General features: G+C 43.9%; 1 protein-coding gene across 3 annotated transcripts in view; it reads right to left on the bottom strand.

Moving 5' to 3' along the window:
• Positions 1-19179, bottom strand: part of C5 (complement C5) — a 70597-nt gene continuing 51418 nt past the window's right edge. For all 3 annotated transcript variants that reach the window (XM_083597136.1, XM_083597137.1, XM_083597138.1), the window contains exons 31-41: positions 16406-16468; positions 15752-15833; positions 15253-15325; positions 13050-13152; positions 12127-12201; positions 8836-8941; positions 7116-7202; positions 6147-6236; positions 3043-3126; positions 1796-1934; positions 1-818 (exon numbers count right to left, since the gene is read on the bottom strand). In XM_083597136.1, coding sequence (XP_083453262.1) covers positions 689-818; positions 1796-1934; positions 3043-3126; positions 6147-6236; positions 7116-7202; positions 8836-8941; positions 12127-12201; positions 13050-13152; positions 15253-15325; positions 15752-15833; positions 16406-16468 — 1032 coding nt within the window. In that variant the 3' untranslated portion in view covers positions 1-688. The remainder of the gene's footprint in view (positions 819-1795; positions 1935-3042; positions 3127-6146; positions 6237-7115; positions 7203-8835; positions 8942-12126; positions 12202-13049; positions 13153-15252; positions 15326-15751; positions 15834-16405; positions 16469-19179) is intronic.

Genomic DNA, 19179 nt, shown 5'->3' with positions numbered 1-19179 from the left:
TTATGATTTAAGTCCCATTTATTTTCTAAACACCAACAATGGCTTAGAATGTCTCCATACAGCTGCTGCAATGCATATTCCTAGCAACAACAACAAAAGAGCAAAATACAAAATATGAATGGTGATAACTTTTGAATGCAGAAGGAAAACATGTGGAATAGAGATGGACTCTTGGTGAATTATTAGGATAATTATTAGGTTTGTTAGGCTCACCCACATTTTCTCTTGTCCCACTGCTTTCCCCTGAGAAAACTGCTCTTTAGCACTCAGTCGGAACAAATGGCAAACCTTGTTTTCTCCAGATTGTCGTTTGCTCTGATTTAGTGGTAAAAAGCAGCTTTTCCCTATGTAAGGAGCAGGGCAAGGGGAGAACCACTCAGACCTATGCTGTCCAAGCATGAGACAAGCAGATGTGTGGACAAGTCCCATGTTGGGCAATGTATTATGTATTGGATATTATACATTGTCCACAGTACTGAAGCATGCAACATCTCCCCCCCCCCCGCTCATTGTATTATAAACACACAAAAACTGAATTCTCAGATACTTCCTAGAAAAATAAGTGCTATTTTATATGTAGGCAGATACAGCTCTCCTTGTTTAAAAGGCTGGGAAGAACCATAGGAAAAAACACATCCCGGGAAGCTTTGATCAGTCTGAAGACTGTTCACAAAAGTTTTTTAGTAGTTTAACAACCATTGAGAAAGAGATCTTCCACAAAATCCTCCATTGATTCTACAAAGTCGTGGCACAAAGCACAAGATGAGTCAGTAGGCCACCATTCAATCCAGGTCATGGCATCTAATGGATACTGGTATCTACAAAAAAGGGAGAAGGAAAGGGGCATTTTAAAGTACATGAAATAGTGGAAGGAATGCAAACTGCTAAAGTAAATTTAATGGATCTGGCCAATGATGCGTGTCTTACAGTTTACACTACTGCAAGATGCGCTACATGGGACTGTCTTTGAAGAGTGTTCAGATACTCAACGGGTGCAAAAAAATTAATTCTGTTTTAATGCTTAATTTGTTCTAGCAATTTCATTGGTTTCCAAGGGTGGTCATACACCATGTGGGGGGCCTTCTTTGCATCAAAAGGCCGTCTAAAAATATTATCATAACTAACTAAATAAATAAAAACCTGCATGTCTATTTTCTACTGTAGGTAGTGCTCAGGGCACAGTGCGAAAACTGTACTATACATTATGGAAGGAGAGATGTCCATTGAACATTTAACTTTATACATTTTAAAGGCTGTCACCAATTAAGTTCTACTCAGAGAAGACCCATTGAAATGAATGGTTGCTCTCTCCACCTCCTCTCTTCACCCCAGTCTGCCCAAAAAACAACAACTCAACTTTCAACTGCTCCCTGAAATACTTTGGGTTGTGGCCAACTGAACTGTACTGTACTGAACTGTAGACCTTTTGAAAATAATGGAAATAGTCTGACATTGGGTTCAACTCTTTCTCTTGCAATGCAGAGGTGAAGAATACATTTGGGTAATCTCCAAAATAACACTATTACCACCTCACCTCTTCCCCATCATCCCAAATATTGCTGCTACAATCCTAATGTGTAGAATGGAGTATCCTGTTCAGGTTTCTAAGCAGCTAGCCCTGTTCTCTTCCTGAATACTCCATTCCCCACCCCCTTCATTGGGCTATTTATTGGGATCCCTACTTAGGTTTCTCCCTGCCCCCACCTACATAAGATACCCTCGACTATTCTCTAAATTAAAAAAGCCCCGAACATATTCTTTACATACCATGCACTGTAAATCCAAGCTTACTTACTTGGCATTGGCACCATCTCCTATCTTCAAGGCCTCTTTCCCCATGATCAAGTAATTCTCTCCTGGATTAAGCTGAACATCGACACATGAATTCTTTTTAATAAAGATGACTTCTGAGTTCTTCTGAGCAAAAGCCTCCCCTGGAGTAAAAATAGAAGGAGGTTAGAAGGAGCCCAAAGGCCAGCTAGCAGTTCTGTCATTTCTGCAAGACAGAACCACAAAGATAAAATTTATATTTGTTGTTCTGCTCATGTTTGCCTCTGACCCTGCCCAACACTGGCATGCAGCCCTCAGAAGGCTGCCCAGATGGGAAGGTGGCCCTTGGGGTGAAAAATCTTTCCCACATCTGCTGGGGGCAAAAGACAAGGAAATGGCCATGACTTCATGCTCTGCTCAAGGAACACTTTGGGAGGGGCAGGGATCTTCCTGAGATTAGTAAAGGTAAAGGGACCCCTGACCGTTAAGTCCAGTCGCGGACGACTCTGAGGTTGCGGTGCTCATCTCGCTTTACTGGCTGAGGGAGCCGGCATACAGCTTCCAGGTCATATGACCAGCATGACTAAGCTGCTTTTGGTGAACCAGAGCAGCGCACAGAAATGCCATTTACCTTCCCGCTGGAGTGGCAGAACTGGTTAAGGGTAAAGGTTAAGGGACCCCTGACCATTAGGTCCAGTCGTGGCCAACTCTGGGGTTGCGGCGCTCATTTTGCTTAACTGGCCGAGGGAGCCGGCGTACGGCTTCTGGGTCATGTGGCCAGCATGACTAAGCTGCTTTTGGTGAGCCAGAGCAGTGCACAGAAATGCCGTTTACCTCCCCGCCGGAGCAGTACCTATTCATCTACTTGCACTTTGACGTGCTTTTGAACTGCTAGGTTGGCAGGAGCAGGGACCGAGCAATGGGAGCTCACCCCGTCGCGGGATTCGAACTGCCAACCTTCCGATCTGCAAGCCCTAGGCTCTGTGTTCCTGAGATTACTGGATGACAACTCCCACCATTCCTTTGGCTAGTTAAACAATCTATGGCCTTCTAAACGGTGGTAGGGTGTTGTTACTATGTTATGTGTTTTTGTGTTTTTATATTGTAAACCACTCTGTGGTCCTTGGATGAAGGGCGGTATAGAAATTTAATCAAACAAACAAACAAATGGCCATTGGCTTGATGGGGATTGGGACTAGAAAGCCACAGGGTTCGCTGCTCCTGTTGTATCTTAATGGAATCATTTCAGCTCATGATAACAAATGATCTCACCTCTTTTATAGAGATCTAGGACAGTTGCAGTGTATTTAACAAAGCTTCCTTCTGGCTTGGAGGACAGGATATTCACTTTATAGACTACAGAGAAGAAATAATAATAATAAAAAACCAGTAACAACAACAACGCTGGACAAAGGTTCATTCTTGAGTGTGTTCATTAAAAGTGACGGTAAGAATCTCTGCATTTTCTCTGAGCAGAGCTGCTATCACCAATTCCCACTGTCAATAGCAGACAGCATGTTTTCATCTGTGACATCCTGATGATGGAAGTCCAGTTAAGTCATTTTTGTTCTCCTGGGAATTTTAATTTTAAATAAGTGTTTGTATTTTAAAATGTTGTATTTTAAGTTTTGTATTCAAAGTCACAAGAGGACTACCTCCATTGTGGGCTGAGCAGGATCCAGTTGTTCAGCTCCACTCCACTGCCACAGGAGCAGGCTCTGGTGCATAGTAGGGAAAGGTCAAAGGGCAACACCAGGACTCCCCCATGGACATCTTGCAGGCTTCCCTTTGGGGCATCTGGCTGCCACTGTGAGAAGGGACTAGATGGGATCTTTGAACTGACCTAGCAGGGCTCTTTTTATAGTCTGAAGACCAGCCTTAGGGCAGGAAATGCCCCCTAAATAATCCTGGCACCTTGTTACTTATATTTCTGAACCAGATTTGAGCGCAACTTTTGCTGTGGGGGTCTTTTGTAAGTTGTCTGAGAGCCTCCTGGGGCTATAAAGCAGGATATAAGTATTCTAAATAAAAATTTTAAAGGGATGGAAGGTTGCTGAATTTTAAACCCTAGACATTAAATTTTCACTGTTGGTTTAGTTGGTATTTGGGCCATTTGCTTACAGGATTTAATTTGCTTTATTGCCCATCTTATTGAGATTTTTTAAAAATTAAGATTTTCCCATATTACAGTAAAATAACAACTACAAAAATCAAATAAATGGAATATGGAGTCCTCTCTTAAAAGTAATTATTGGTTAACTCCCAGGTCACCCTTAACTACAGAGTGATTTAGTAGTCAGACTATCTGTCTCACTGTTATCAATCACTAAATAATTATCTTCTGTCAGCAGGAGCTAACAGAGAGACAGCCGAATCACTATTCCTCTCTCCTGGAAGTCCAGACATCTTATTGTTTTAATTGGAATTACAAACTGTTCTGAGTTTAATATTACACCGGGTGACATATATAAATATAAAATTAAAGATCATCTCCAGAGGGTGGAAAGTTTGGGCATTTGCTAGAATACCAAGAACGGCAGAGGAGCCTGAAACCCCAAGAGTGCAACAATTTCTATATTTTTCAGAGTATCCAAGATAATCAAATCAAATACAAGAAAATGTGTACTTTTAATACCCTGCCTTTTTCACATGGGAGGGAGGCTGCACCTGAGGGTCCTAAAATCACTGGCCAGTAAGATTATACAATATCTGAACCTGATTTCCATGTTGCATGCTTGCCAGAACACAGTAAAATGGAGGCAGCCAATATGTTGCCCTCAAGATACTAGACTACAGCTGGCAACAGCCCTGGAGAACTGAACATGCTCATAATTTGCTCTTAAACATTCTCAGGCACAATCTGAGGCCACTGTATCATACTATAGTACCCATCTCCAAACCACAGTGTTGCTCCTTTACATTCCCCCCCCCCCATCTTTGATGGGGGGGTGTTCTGAGCATCATTAGGCCCTAACTGAGAGATAAAATAATTCAGTTGATAATTATTCTTATCTTGCTAGATCAGGCTGGAAGGTCTCCTATATCAAGCTGACCCAGACACTACCACCTAGAATCTTACACCAGCTCTGGAGTGCAGGATATACTTTTCCATGGGTCTTGAAGCTTGGAAAGGATGCAGACAGAGGCTGAACCTCTTCTGAGCATGCTAAGACTGGTCAGGTCTCTTTAAACAGAGGTTGGATCAGTCAGGACCATGGACAGTTCCCAGTGGGCCCTACTAGCTCAAGGATTCACTCCTGTTGGGGATGTTGTCTAGCAGAGAGCTGGAGCTACCTGGAGCCTTCAGCCTTTGAGTCAAGTAAGAAGGCCCACATCCTCAGACTGGGAGATCACAAGGGGAAGTGCTGAAGGGTACTGTGTCTCTTTGTGACACAGCCTGTACCTCTTCTGCTTCATGGCACCATGATTACACAAACATAAGAAGATCAGGTTGTAGGCCTATCTAGTCCACAATCCTATTCTCCCCTAGTCCACAACCCTGTTCTCACAGTGGATGACATGATGGCAAGCACACAAGTCTCAACGGGAAACACACAATCAGGACCTGATTGCAACAGAATTCTCCCTACTTGTACTTCCCAGCAACCCATATTGCCTCCGACTCTTGAGGGAGAATATCTCCATCATGGCTTGGAGACATTGATGGCCTTCTCCTCCATGAATTTGTCTAATCCTGTATTCCAGCTTCCTGGACGGCTTTTAAAACACTGCCCTGCTGGTCAGATTCTAACTGTCATCAAGTCAGCTGTCTGAGGGACGAACTGCCCTGTGCTCCTGGCTTGGTCATTAGCACCAGTTCTGTTCCTGGATCTGATGGAGGAAGGGTGCTTTCAGGGAAGAGACTGTTCTTTATCAAGGCCAAGATCACAATAACCACCACTGACACTGGCTGTAACTTTAATAACTATAACTTGGAAGAACTTGTGCTTGTGCTTGCTTTCCCCTCCTCCCTCCCACTCCTTTCTCCTTGTGTGTCGTGTCTTTTTAGACTGTGAGCCTGACAGGAGGGGCTACCTTCATACTATTTTTAAAGGGCACAGCCTGATTCCCTCCTTTGGCAATCTTCACAGAACTCTAGCCCAACGGTTGCCATCAATTTGATTTGAATTAATTTTATAATGAAATGATTTTAGAATGTTGTATTATTTTATTGTTGTTAGCCGCCCTGAGCCAGGCTTCGGCTGGGGAGGACGGGATATAAATAATGTAGTAGTAGTAGTAGTAGTAGTAGTAGTAGTAGTAGTAGTAGTATTAAGCCTTTCTGAAACCCTTCTGAGTTAAAAGGCAGAGTAAAAATGCTGAAAGTAAATATGGGGGGGGGGACGAATAGCATGCACCAACCCTCAAAATCTTACCATATGCAATGTCCTTCTGGCATGCCACTTCATTCCGAGAATTGAAACTTATAGACCCATCCAGTCTTTTCTGCATGCGGCCACATTCCGCTATATTTGAGCAAAACAGAGAAACAGCACAAGCAGAAACTTTTTGCCTTGTTCCAACTTCCTTCCCCACCGCCCCAATATCTGCTTAAGTTGTTCCAGTTCAGCGAACCAAGAGAATCCTTTAATTCTTCCTACAAAGCAAAGGGCAGGGGACTCAAAAAACAGCCCAATAAGGCTGAGCAACCTCAGCAGCCATGGAATTCTGAATTACTGTTGTGGGAGGGGAACAGAATGGAATGGCTTGAAGGTTGGTGTGGCTGGCTGGAACATTTTGTTGTAGCTCACACTTATAAATTCCTATTAACAGCAGGAAGCACTTTCACACTAAGGCCCTCAATGCAATGAGTCACACCGCACAATCCTGTAATATATTAGCAATTTAAACGCTGGCAGCAATGTCACTTGGGAAGTGAGTTCCACTGAAGTCAGTAGAAATTTACTTGCATGTAGAGTGAGGGAGAGATTTGATTCCATTCTTATTTAAAGCCGAATTTATCAAATTTCCACTTTCCAAAACAATATGAGAACCAAAACATGACCACCCTCAAAATGTGCACTTATCTGAAATTTGCTATGCTGTTCTACATCCAAACAATATTTTTATGTATTAGGGGAACATGTGCACAAATATGAATATATGAGTGAAAATACAAAAGGCATTCTGCAAGCCAGTTCTCCTAATATATTAGTCAAAACTGATTACAAAAAAAATTGTTTATTGGAAGAAATGTTGAAGAAATTTTATTAGGGTTTTTTTTAAGGAAAATTTGCAAATTGCTACAGAAATGTGGAGAACTGAATTGAAGATTGGATAAATCAAGCAAAGAGAAATAAAGCTGGCAAATTATTCCATCCCCATTTGCAGGAAAACATTTTTACCTTCCATACATTTGCACTCTACCCCTTCACAGAGTCTTACGAGTGAGTCTTCTCCATAAGGATCGTAAAATACAGAGCACTGTTTATCTGTGGGAAATCAAAGTTTCAGAAAGACAGAGAGTGGTGGGTGTCAAAGTCCCACGAGCCAAGATGTAAACAAGAATACAGAGCAATTCTACTGAGAAACTCAGAAAGAATTCGGAGCCCTAATGAGGACCAAGTAAGATGTGAAATTATGGACATGACTGCAATCAGCACACGTGTCTTTTGTTATGTAAACAGCAGCAGATGAAAAGCCTGAGCAGCTTTGGAATAGTGTGGTGTGGCTAGGGGGAGTTTTTCTCACACCTCTTCAAAGCTACTGTTTGCATTTCAGGGGAAACTCCTCTTGACACCAAAGGGAGTTGCTTCCCATGAAAAGCGAACAACTACAGAGAGGAGATTTTTGCTGCTATCATGACAAAGAGGGAAAGAATTCAACTCCCCCACCCCACAGCTCCTTGGCCACTCCGACTTCTTCATAGCAACTCTTTCCATAAACAAGAACCCTGCGTAATTAATTGCATTCATGCAATTAATGTAATGTCACATTTGGTCCTGGAAATCACACCACTCTGACTGGTGCATGACTGGCTTCAGACATGACAGAGGTGTGGCTCACGTGCCCTTGGGCTGGTCCTCTGATGGTCTTACCCAGCGGAGGCAGCAATGGTGTAAGCAGCCCCAGGTGGCTAGGGGCAGCCCCCATTCCCGGTAATATCCTCTATATAGTGTTGCTCCAGGGTATTGTGGGAAATTAAAATGGCAGCTAAGCCCAGTCACCTGGTGCTGCTTGGAGGGCTGGGCCAGGCAAATTTATTTCCGGGAGGGCTCAGGGCAGGGATCAACGATGGACCCTCCTAAGATGCCAGAGTCCTGGCAGCTGCTCAAGGATGCAAGCACTAGCGCAAGTCCAACTGTGAAGATCAAGTGGGGAAAGGGAACAGAGGGAAGCTGCCTTATCCCCTGTCAAACCACTGCTCCATCTAGCCCAGCACTGTCAACACTCAATGGCAGTGGTTTTCCAGATCTTCAGAAAGAGGTCCTTCTAAGACCTGCCTGGATTGAAATTTGGACCTCTTGCACCCAAAGCCTGCTATATACTGCCATTGCTTAGGGCAGAGTTCTCAAAACTTTTCATGCTGCTGACACACTTTTTAGGCATGCATCATTTCACGACACAGTAATTCAGTTTTACTAGCAAACCAAACTGTTATGTACTGAGTTGAATAGGATCCAAAATGCAGCAGTCTGATTGGTCCTAGAACAATAGGATTCAGAATGCAGCAGTCTGATTGGTCCTAGAACAATAGGATCCAGAATGCAGCAGTCTGATTGGTCTGCAGGAGCCACCCAATCCAACTCCAGGTGAAAGTGAATCCGCAACCTGATTGGCCTACAGGAGAATCCCGGAATTAGCCAATCATGTGGGGCCCATTGTGTAAATAATGTATATAAAGCAGGCATTTTGGGGGAACTTCCATTCCTCGCTACTATGAGCTGAATAAAGAGCATGAAATCCACACTCGACTCCAAGTATATTTCACAAACTAATTCCTTTCCAGCCCCGGGGGAAGAGCAGGGAGCATTCGCACGACACACCTGCACACTGCAGCCGACACACTAATGTGTCATGACACACAGTTTGGAAAGCTCTGGCTTAGAGGAACTGTCTCCTTACCAGGAGTGTGATATTCATACACTGTGAAGCTTCCTGGGCTTGCCATTCCAACACGGAATACTTCTGTTACTCGGAACCCAATGCACAGAAATTCATTTGCTGGAATCTTATTGGAAACAGAATACAAGTTAGGATGGATTGACTTGAGGAATTTCCCCACAACCATGGGGCCTATTTTCCCCCAATCTCCTTGCATTGTAAGTCCAGAGAGCCCAATTTCATTCATGCAAAACAGTAATGGGGAAGAAATGTAAATTTAGCCCCAGGAAAAAAAAAATCAATGAAATCTACTTGTGGTGTATGGCAAAAAGGTGGCACCATGCAGGGCAATGTACCCCCCCCCCCCGCTAATTCCATACAAACATCCTCCCTACAAGCACAGGGCAGTATCCAAATCACTCTTTCCATTAGTATAAGGATTTCCATTCGTACAATGAAACCTCATCACAAATCTGCTCTGAATGGTTAGTGCTGAGCTAAGCAATGGCTTGGTGTGTTGTCCAAACCCAGGTTCATGGTTCAGCCAAGGTTTGTCTTATGATTTATGGCATGTGGTTTGTATGGGACAGCTAAACTGCAACCGCAGGAAACTGCCTTATACAGAGTCAGATAGCTGGTCCATCTAGCCCAATACTGCCCACACTGCCTGAGAGTGGATCCCCTGGAAATCAGGCACACATGTTTCTGAGCCCTATCTGGAGACACCAGTGATAGAGCCTGGACCTTCTGCATCATCATCATCATCTTACTGACCCAGAGACTGACCCAGAAACTCCAGCGGGTGCAGAATGCTGCGGCGAGACTCCTTACGGGGTCCTCGCTGCGAGATCACATTCACCTGGTGCTATACCAGCTGCACTGGCTCCCAGTGGAGTACAGGATCAGGTTTAAGGTGCTGGTTTTAACCTTTAAAGCCCTATACGGCCTAGGACCCTCGTACCTACGGGACCGCCTCTCCTGGTATGTCCCACAGGGGAACTTACGGTCTACAAACAAAAACATCCTGAAGGTCCCAGGCCACAGAGAGGTTAGGCTGGCCTCAAGTAGAGCCAGGGCTTTCTCGGCTGTGGCTCCAATCTGGTGGAACGCTCTGTCACAAGAGACTAGGGCCCTGCGGGACTTTCCACAGGGCCTGCAAGACAGAGCTGTTCCACCAGGCCTTTGACTCCCTCCTTTGGCAATCTTCACAGAACTTTAGCCTAATGGTTGTCATCAATTTGAATTGAATTAATTTTATAATGAAATGATTTTAGAATGTTGTACTATTTTATTGTTGTTAGCCGCCCTGAGCCCGGCTTCAGCTGGGGAGAGCGGGATATAAATAATAATAATAATTATTATTATTATTATTATTATTATTATTATTATTATTATTACTTTTATTTGTACCCCACCCACCTGACTGGGTTGCCCCAACCACTCTGGGTGGTTCTGCCACTGAGCTATGGACCTTCCCATGACTCAGCTCAGCATAACAGTACAAGCAGCAAAATAACCAGGGAGAAGCAAAGTGGCCATGATCTTCTAGAGCCTACACATTTTGCACTAAGCCATGGTCTGACTTATGTGCAAATCAGGCAGAGCTAAGCACCTCTCCCCCGGCCACTGCAATTTGGAACACAAACTGCAACTGTATTTGAGTAAAAGGTGGAAAATATTGGGATATCTGGTCATAGCCAGCTTGGATCACATTGTAGTCTGGCCTCAAGTATCTCAGTCGTTGGCACATTTTTAATTTATTTTTAAAGTTTCTAGCCATTGGTTTTCACTGGTTAGGAAAGATGTCTCAGTGCCCTGAAAAACTCATTCCTCTATTCCCTGTTTTTGATACCTGAAAGAATGCTCTATGCAGATTTGGAAACCTGGCATAACAGATCATAATTAATTATTAATAATACACTGCATGGTGATGATAACGATAATAACAAGATTTACAAGTCAATTCTACCCTTCCTCCTAAGCAACAAATACCAGACTGGTAAAACAATGTTGCATGTCAAGACCCCGAGGCCTCCCCCTTATGTTGAATAATAACATGTGGCCACAACTTTATTGGTTGTAGAATGTGAGTGGTATTGGCTTAGGCACTGGAACTGAACCGACTATATCTGACTCCTGCACGCCATGCAGGAAGTCTCACAAGGGTTAACCACCAGTAGGGGGAGCCCTGTTGATGTACATCAGGGACGTCCAACAGGTCAATCATGATCTACTGGTAGATCCCCGGGAGGTCTTGGTAGATCGTGGTCGATCGCTGGGTCCCTTTCCTTAGCGTTGGTAAAATAGAATCTAGCCCTGCCCTCCATTGTTGCATGAGCTGCAGAACAGAAGATGGAGTTTACTCAGCGAGTAAGCTCTTTCTCCCTTGAGCTTAGGCTTGAATTCACAAAAATCTGTGCTTTCCTCCTACCTAAAAAAGCTCAACAACTTTGACTGACCTGAACCCCCCCAAAAAGTTTTTAATTCTGCCAGTTTTTAATTCTGTGAGTAGATCACAGTCTCTTGGGAGTTGTCCATCCCTGATGTACATCAACTCAGAGCTCCCCCCAGGGTCACCGGAAGGTCATGCCATGGCCCTAGCTTCCACCTGGGCTTCGGACAGGAACCATGACCCCCAGCTTCCTTTAACGGAATACCCTTTAAAATGATGGTGGCCACACCTCCCCTCCCCCAAACCAGGTTTTTACCAATGCCTAACCGCCAAACCTTACAAAAGTTGTGACGATTGCTACAAGGTGGGCGAAAACCAAATGGCCAGTGTCAATTTGCCAAGTGGAAAAATTCCTACCAGCCCCTCAACGGCGACCAACTGAGGTCCGTAGCAAGGCCAATATGACGAACACATGAAAAGAGGGCGGGAGATCCGCGGAAGCCGGAACCGGAAGTGGGATCCCCCGGCCACGTGGCTGCTTAAAGGGGTAAGCCATGCCCCCCAGCCAACCGGATTGGCTGGCCGGGGGCCATGATGCGGCCAGGGCTCCCTAATGACTAGGGGGCTTAGCCCAGCCCCCGCTGAATGCGGAAGTCACGTGGCCTACCTGCAACACCACCCACTGGGAAGTGGACTGGCCTTATCCAAAAAAACACTTTAAAAAGTCAAAAACTTAGGTTTTTGCCCAAATCAGTGTCCCCCTACACCAGCTGTACAACTTGGTGGATAATTCTGAGATACTGGTTGATTATAAGAATTAGGAGAAGATCCAGCCCTGGCACAGAAGAACTGGAAAATGACTATAACCGATGAAACATTTTATTTTCATGAAAAGGACAGAGAAGCCATAGATAACCTACCGAGTCTATTTGCACCAGAACATGTCCATTGGTTATTTCATAGCTTGCAATCAACTGGTCAATGTTATTCGCAAGCTGAGCAGGGAGAGGAAGAGAGAGAGAATTCAGCAACTACTTTTGGTTGTGACCACAAGAACAACTATATTAACATATACAGTGCCTTCTTTGTAGGGAAAAACGGTTCCAGTACTCACTGGCAGCGCCTGCACCCACCCCGCCACAACCATCATGAGCTCTGCTAGAGAGGCAACCAGGGCACATGCAGCCAGCAGCCAGGGCAGGGCAGTCTGTCACATGCTGTGTCTCCCACCCTCACACTCCTCGGGGAGTGGGACACTTGCACTCCAGCCAGCCCTGCGGCACAGGGGCAGCAACTGGGCCCTGGCAGGAAAAGGTGTCGGTAGTGCATACTGGAGCATACTACCAGGAAAAAAAGCACAGAATCTATAGCAGAAAGCCGTAAAAAATGGCTATGATGGTGCGAGTGGAATTGGATTGCATGTTTTCATGAAATGGCTGTCATGTTAACATGAACTGGGCTGGTTTCAGCTTGAGGGAGGCCTTGTCAAGAGGTTGCCTGATGGACCGCCTCTTACACTGGAGGATCCCCAGACTTGGGGTTACCCGGTGGCAGTGGAAAGTGACAACATGCCGCCATTTTAAATTTTTCACAATGCCCCAGGACAACATGGTGCATAGGACTGCAGAGCTACCAGCCACGATGGCCTTGTTCTCCCTCTAGAGTCAGAGGATCAGGAATCACAAGTGGGGAGAGATCTCAGGTCCTGCTTGGGGACTTTCCACTGGGACATCTGGTTGGCTGTTGTGAGAACAGAGTGCTGGACCAGACGGGCCTTGGGCCTGATCCAGCAGAGCTGTTCTGATGTTGTTATTTATTTAACAGGGGTCACCATCTTCCTTACAATAGATAAGTCTTCTGTGTTTGCTTCCAATCCACTGATAAGAGATATATCCATCACGGCATGGGAGGAGGCAGACTGGGGTTCTCCTCTGATAGGCTTGTACCTACACAGGGTAAAAGCAGAACAAGACCCTGATTCCATAAAGAGAACAACCTTCTCCCACTCTGGCTCCAACATGCATCCTCTACCTATTCATTACTAATATGCCTCTGAATACCAGCTATTCCTTCCATTGAATACACCCACTTAAACACACCCAGCTTTCATGCCAGAATCAGATACTTACCCTTCTTCTTTCATTCTAAATAGAGAAGCACATAGATGACAGGTTTATGTGCAGGGGCAAAGGGAGTATACCTGCACTATGTTGTGGTCCTGTCTTTTTTCTGTGGCAGCTATTATGCCATGCTCCCCATTGCAGCCATTTTGTGACTGCTGCCATAACACTCACTAAAATTCTAAATGTACCCACTCACTCAAAAAGGTTCATGGCCCCCTGGCTTAGATGATTTGGGATGTATCCAACTAAGTTTCTACTTAGAGTAGACCTACTGAAATGGGCCCAAATCAGTCATGACCATTAATTTCAACAAGTTCACTCCATGTAGGACTAACAGTGGATGTAACCCTTGGGATATAATGATCTCTGCTACATCCTCTCTGGTTTAACGGTTACACTGACTTAAAAAATATGGCTAGCCAGCCCTGCTGCATTTTGGAGACACACATACTTTTCCTGCTGAGCTGGTTCTTGACAGGTGTGCCAAGGTCCAACACTGGGCACATTAATGGATGTGTTTCCAATTCATGGAGGGTGGCAGAAAGCCCTAAAGGTTCCCCAGACTAGAACAAATCTATGAATTCAAAAATCAGTGGTGTTGTATCCAAACAAGTTTTAGACTAGAGGCCATGAAATGAATGGAACGAAGTTAGTCATGCCCATTGATTTCAATCTGAGTAAGACTTATATGGATGTAGCACAGTAAAAATATATCTAAATGGAAAATGAAAACCAGAATAAGCAATCATATAAGATCAGAAGGTCGGCGGTTCGAATCCCCGCAACGGGGTGGGCTCCCGTTGCTCGGTCCCTGCTCCTGCCAACCTAGCAGTTCGAAAACACGTCAAAGTGCAAGTAGATAAATAGGTACCACTCCGGCAGGAAGGTACACAGTGTTTCCATGCGCTGCTCTGGTTCGCCAGAAGCGGCTTATTCATGCTGGCCACATGACCCGGAAGCTGTACGCCGGCTCCCTCGGCCAATAAAGCGAGATGAGCGCCGCAACCCCAGAGTCGGCCATGACTAGACCTAATGGTCAGGCGTCCCTTTACCTTTACTTTAAGACTGAAAAAGAATGGATCGATCTAATATCCCTAACCCTTCTGTAACAGCTATTCTGACCACCAACATTATAATTAACCCATCTTTTCACCTCTTCAACTCCTGTTTAACTGCCTGTCTTTCTCAGCAGACCCCCCCACCCCACCCCCTGCAAAAGCCATGCATTCTTTGCTCCACTCACTATTTCACCACACACCACAGCTGCCAATCATTCTTCCATGTGTTCTCCTTTGACATGGAGACTAGTAGTAGGACCAGTCCTCAGCCACCCCCCACCTTCATGCCTTCTTATATACATGCACACATACATTTTATTTGTATGCCACCTTTCCATAGTTCAAACCATGCTCAAGGCAGCTTGCAACATGGGGGGGGTGGAATTATGTAATTACAAATATAACAAAAATAGCCGTAAGCAATAAATAAAACAGCAAAAAGTACACAGCCACATCAAACATTTTCACATAAACCATAACCTCTAAAATAAAGATACAAAAAAGTAATATCAATAACAGCAACAGCCCCCTTCCACAAGAAAACCCCCAGCCCAAGAGTCTGTTCAGCAGCCTCAGCCTTTGTGGCTGGAGTCAGTCAGGGCCCCTCCCTCCCAGGCAAGGTGGGAAAAGGCCTGCAAGGAAAGGATCAGGTCTTCCAGGACTCACAGCCAAGATGTATAACCAGTTCAGAGGGTCGCACTGCCTGTTAGCCTCTTCCTTTCTAGCCTCAGCATTACCCTTGCAAAACTCAGAAGTACATAAACAAATCCAAAATGAGACACTTGTTTCCCAACATCCCTACCCTGGCATTTCTGACAACTGGCACACAGAGTGACAGGCTCTCTCTTGGCTCATCTGGACTTACTTTGCACAGGCCGTCAAGTGCTTTGTTTCATCCAAGTAGCTGGAGGAAGAGCTCCTCCCGTCGATATTCATTTCTGCAAATGCAACAGCAGGATGTGTTTACCCAGGCTTTCCAAACCCATTGTCCAGTACACAGATTCCTAAATGGTTACAACAACCTGAGTGCTGGTTCTGTACAACTGGAGGAAACTAATTAGTTCCAAAGTCTGAGCAGTTTGATGAAAGAGTACAGAAGAACCACCCTGAGATCTTCAGATAAAGGGTAAGATACAAATTTTAAAATTCAATTCAAAATCCAGAAGACCTTGCTTGCAACCGACCACCTTAAAGTACAGGGCTACCAGGTCCAAACTCTGAAATGTCTCCCGTCTCTTCATGAATTATTTTATTTCCACCATACCTTCATTTATTTATGATGCTTATAGACAAAAGTTGTCCGGGTAGCTTATGATAAAAGCATAATCCAAAACACTTTAAAACAGAAATTATCACTTTCTCACCAGATGGTGACTTGATAGCAATCTTCAGCTCAAAGTTACAAATATCTTCAGAGGTGCTGATCTTATAATATATGCTCCTCACCTGTACAAGTCCAGATTAAAAACAAAACAGAACTCAAATTACGTTTTAAGAGAGTTTGAACTCACTAGCCAAGTATTTGACATCTATATCTATCCATAATTTGTGTGAAAATCTCAGACCCAATGAAGAGTGAACTTCTAAGGCAATCTATTCATGGAAGCGAGTCTTACCTAAATAAATTCAGTTCATTTACAGTATTTAGGTCCAATAGGTTGCTCTCTGGAGCCCACTTTCTATAGGTGCTTCCACTCTCATTGTTTTCAGATGGGGTTCAAATAAATTACCAGCAAATTCACGTTTCACCATTATAGTTGAGGGAGAGGCCTTCCATCACAAACCTACTTCCTCCAAAATATCAGACTTTTTTCAACAAGACATTGGGAAATGGACTTGGAAAGTTGGGATTTGGCACATGATTTGGCACATGGTAATCTAACCTCCCCCACCCAAAACAAATCAGAACACATGTTCATTAAATAGCCAACGTCATCCATTCTCCCTGCAAACAAATCAGAATGAGTCCTCAGCAAACAGGTCATCTGGAAGTGACCCAAAATGATTAATTCACGTACATTCACTGTTGCTAAGCCGGTGTTGCTGCCTGTGCGAACCTCTAAGTCATCATTCAAGGGAGCCTGGATACGTAAAAAAAATGCAGAAAGTGATGTTAGTGTAAATTAGATCCTCATTAAATTTGTGGGATTAAAAAAAAAAGTCCTTATGATAATTCATCAGGAAATTTTAATGCAAATTACTTCTAACAGACACATATTTGTATCTGGTTCTCCCTAATATCCACACATTTTTGCAAAGCAGTTTTCCTAAATAAAATAACATACAAAAATGCATTGAACTAATATATGCCATTTGTATGCATACTTGACCCCAGTACATGCATTTGGCTGTGCTTCACTTCATGCATTCTCAGAAAGGGCAAATTAGGTAGGCTTGCCTTTAAATGCAAATCAAACCAAATTTCTCCCCCAGTCCTAGTGGTGCTGTTTTAGCAGCAGCAGCAGCAGCAATGCAGCATTTTAACATTGGAAATAGAAGGGATGGTGATTCAAAAGGCATTTCAAAGCCATTTTGAAAAAGATTAAAATCCAGCCAAACATCTACAGTGGTACCTTGGGTTACGTACACTTCAGGTTACAGACTCTGCTAACCCAGAAATAGTACCTCGGGTTAAGAACTTTGCTTCAGGATGAGAACAGAAATCGTGCAGTGGCGGTGCAGTGGCCCCATTAGCTAAATTGGTGCTTTAGGTTAAGAACAGTTTCAGGTTAAGAATGGACCTCTGGAACGAATTAAGTACTTAACCTGAGGTACCACTGTATTACAGTCAGCCAACCATTAAAGAAAGTACAAATTGCAGTACTGTGTCCAACTGAATTCTACTCAGAGCAGACCGACTGAAATCAATGTAGCCAAATTAGTAATGCCCATCAGTTTCAACGGGTCTGCTCTGAGCAGGATTAACATTTTTATTTATTTCATAAAATTTATATGCTACTTGGTTGTAAAAAAAAACCAACAACAGCAAACAAACTCAAAGAGGTTTACAAAAAGATTTAAAAAAAACATTGAGAGAAATTTACAACCCTACTTAAAAACATACAAAAGTTAAAATACTAAAACAGATTTAAATTACCTCAACTATCTAAGCATCTGGGTAGGCTTGTCTAAAGAAGAATGTTGCAGGGAATTCCAAAGTGCAGGTGCTGCCATTCAAAACAATCGAGGTCTTATAAATGTGGAACGGTTATAATGTGGCACCTGTAGAAGTGCCAATTCTGACTTCTGGTTTGGCTTGCCATGGTGGAGGGTGTTGATTACATCTGAGCCATTTTGCACAGGATATTTTGAGGATGAGATGGGAGTAATCATCCTTCCAACCACACACACCCCCGGGACGTGGGGGCAGCTTCACCTGCAGATTGCCCAACACCTGCCCCCATTATGAGGTGGCAGGTGGCACTGGGCACCTTGTGTCTCTTTGGCAACTCTCCAAAGTCGCCACTTGAGTGAACTCCTGTTTTTTAGATGATAATTCGAACTTAATTAAAGGGCATGCTCTTAGCGAGGGGATTTAAACTGCTCTGCTAACTGATCAGCCACTGAGGAGTTAAAGGATTCTTAATCTTAATTATGGACTGGTATGTCGGAACAGAAAGGGGGGTGTCAAGAGTAGAAGATGGGAACTGAGGCTTCTAACCAAAGTACAGGCTTATCTTTTCTGGTATGAGATGAAACGGAGAGGTTTAGACATACTGTATGCCTGAAATAATTGGCAGAAAACCAGATTTCCACCATTTTGGGACGTGTCACAGGGATAATTACAGGTACGATAAAGAATCAAAAGCGAAAGACACAGATGAAAATAATCACCCACACAGAAACTTATCGTTTTGATATAACTCGCTTGCTGGATGAACTCAGAGGCTGTGAAAACGAACGAAGGATTGACATTGGATTGATTTATGGGAACCACGTGGACTAATTAAGAAAGCAGTGCAAATGAGAGATGATCGCAATCCTCCGACCTAAGAGCCTGGGAAGTCAAACAAAGATTTATGATTTGGCTTAATATTTGGACTGCTTGATTATTGTATAATTTGGAATGTTTTTAATGTGGCCTTTATTGGATTGTTAATTTGGAAAACTTAATAAATACTATTTTTTAAAAAAAGAAGAAGTGTCATTTCTGCTAATCAAGGTGGTCAAATGGGCACATGAGGGATGACATGATCTTGTAGGTATACTGATTCCAAGTTGTTAAGAACTGTATATGCTAATAGTAACACCTTGAACATGGCCTGGTAGCAAATTGGCAGCCTGTGCAGATCTCTGAGCACAGGTGTTATACACTGACAAGGCCTCACTCCTGTCAACAATCACATGCAACATTCTGCACTAACTCCAGATCAAGCGCGAGGGAAGCTCTGCACAGAGCACATTGCAGCAGTCCAGTTTTGAAGTAGCCAACACATAAACTACAGTGGTACCTCAGGTTACATACACTTCAGGTTACATTCGCTTCAGGTTACAGACTCCGCTAACCCAGAAATTGTACCTCGGGTTAAGAACTTTGCTTCAGGATGAGAACAGAAATCATGCTCTGGCGGTGCAGCAGCAGTGGGAGGCCCCATTAGCTGAAGTGGTGCTTCAGGTTAAGAACAGTTTCAGGTTAAGAACGGACCTCCAGAATGAATTAAGTTCTTAACCTGAGGTACCACTGTACTGTGGCAAGGGTTTTCCCAGTCCAGGAATGCCTGTAGCTTATGAACTAGTTGCAGTTGGTTAAAGACACTTCTAGCCACTGAGGCTACCAAGTCTCCAGTGACAG

The sequence above is a fragment of the Podarcis filfolensis genome (assembly GCF_964270895.1).
Source record: "Podarcis filfolensis genome assembly, chromosome: Z".
NCBI lineage: Eukaryota > Metazoa > Chordata > Lepidosauria > Squamata > Lacertidae > Podarcis > Podarcis filfolensis.
This window is presented reverse-complemented; position numbering and strand designations above follow the sequence as displayed.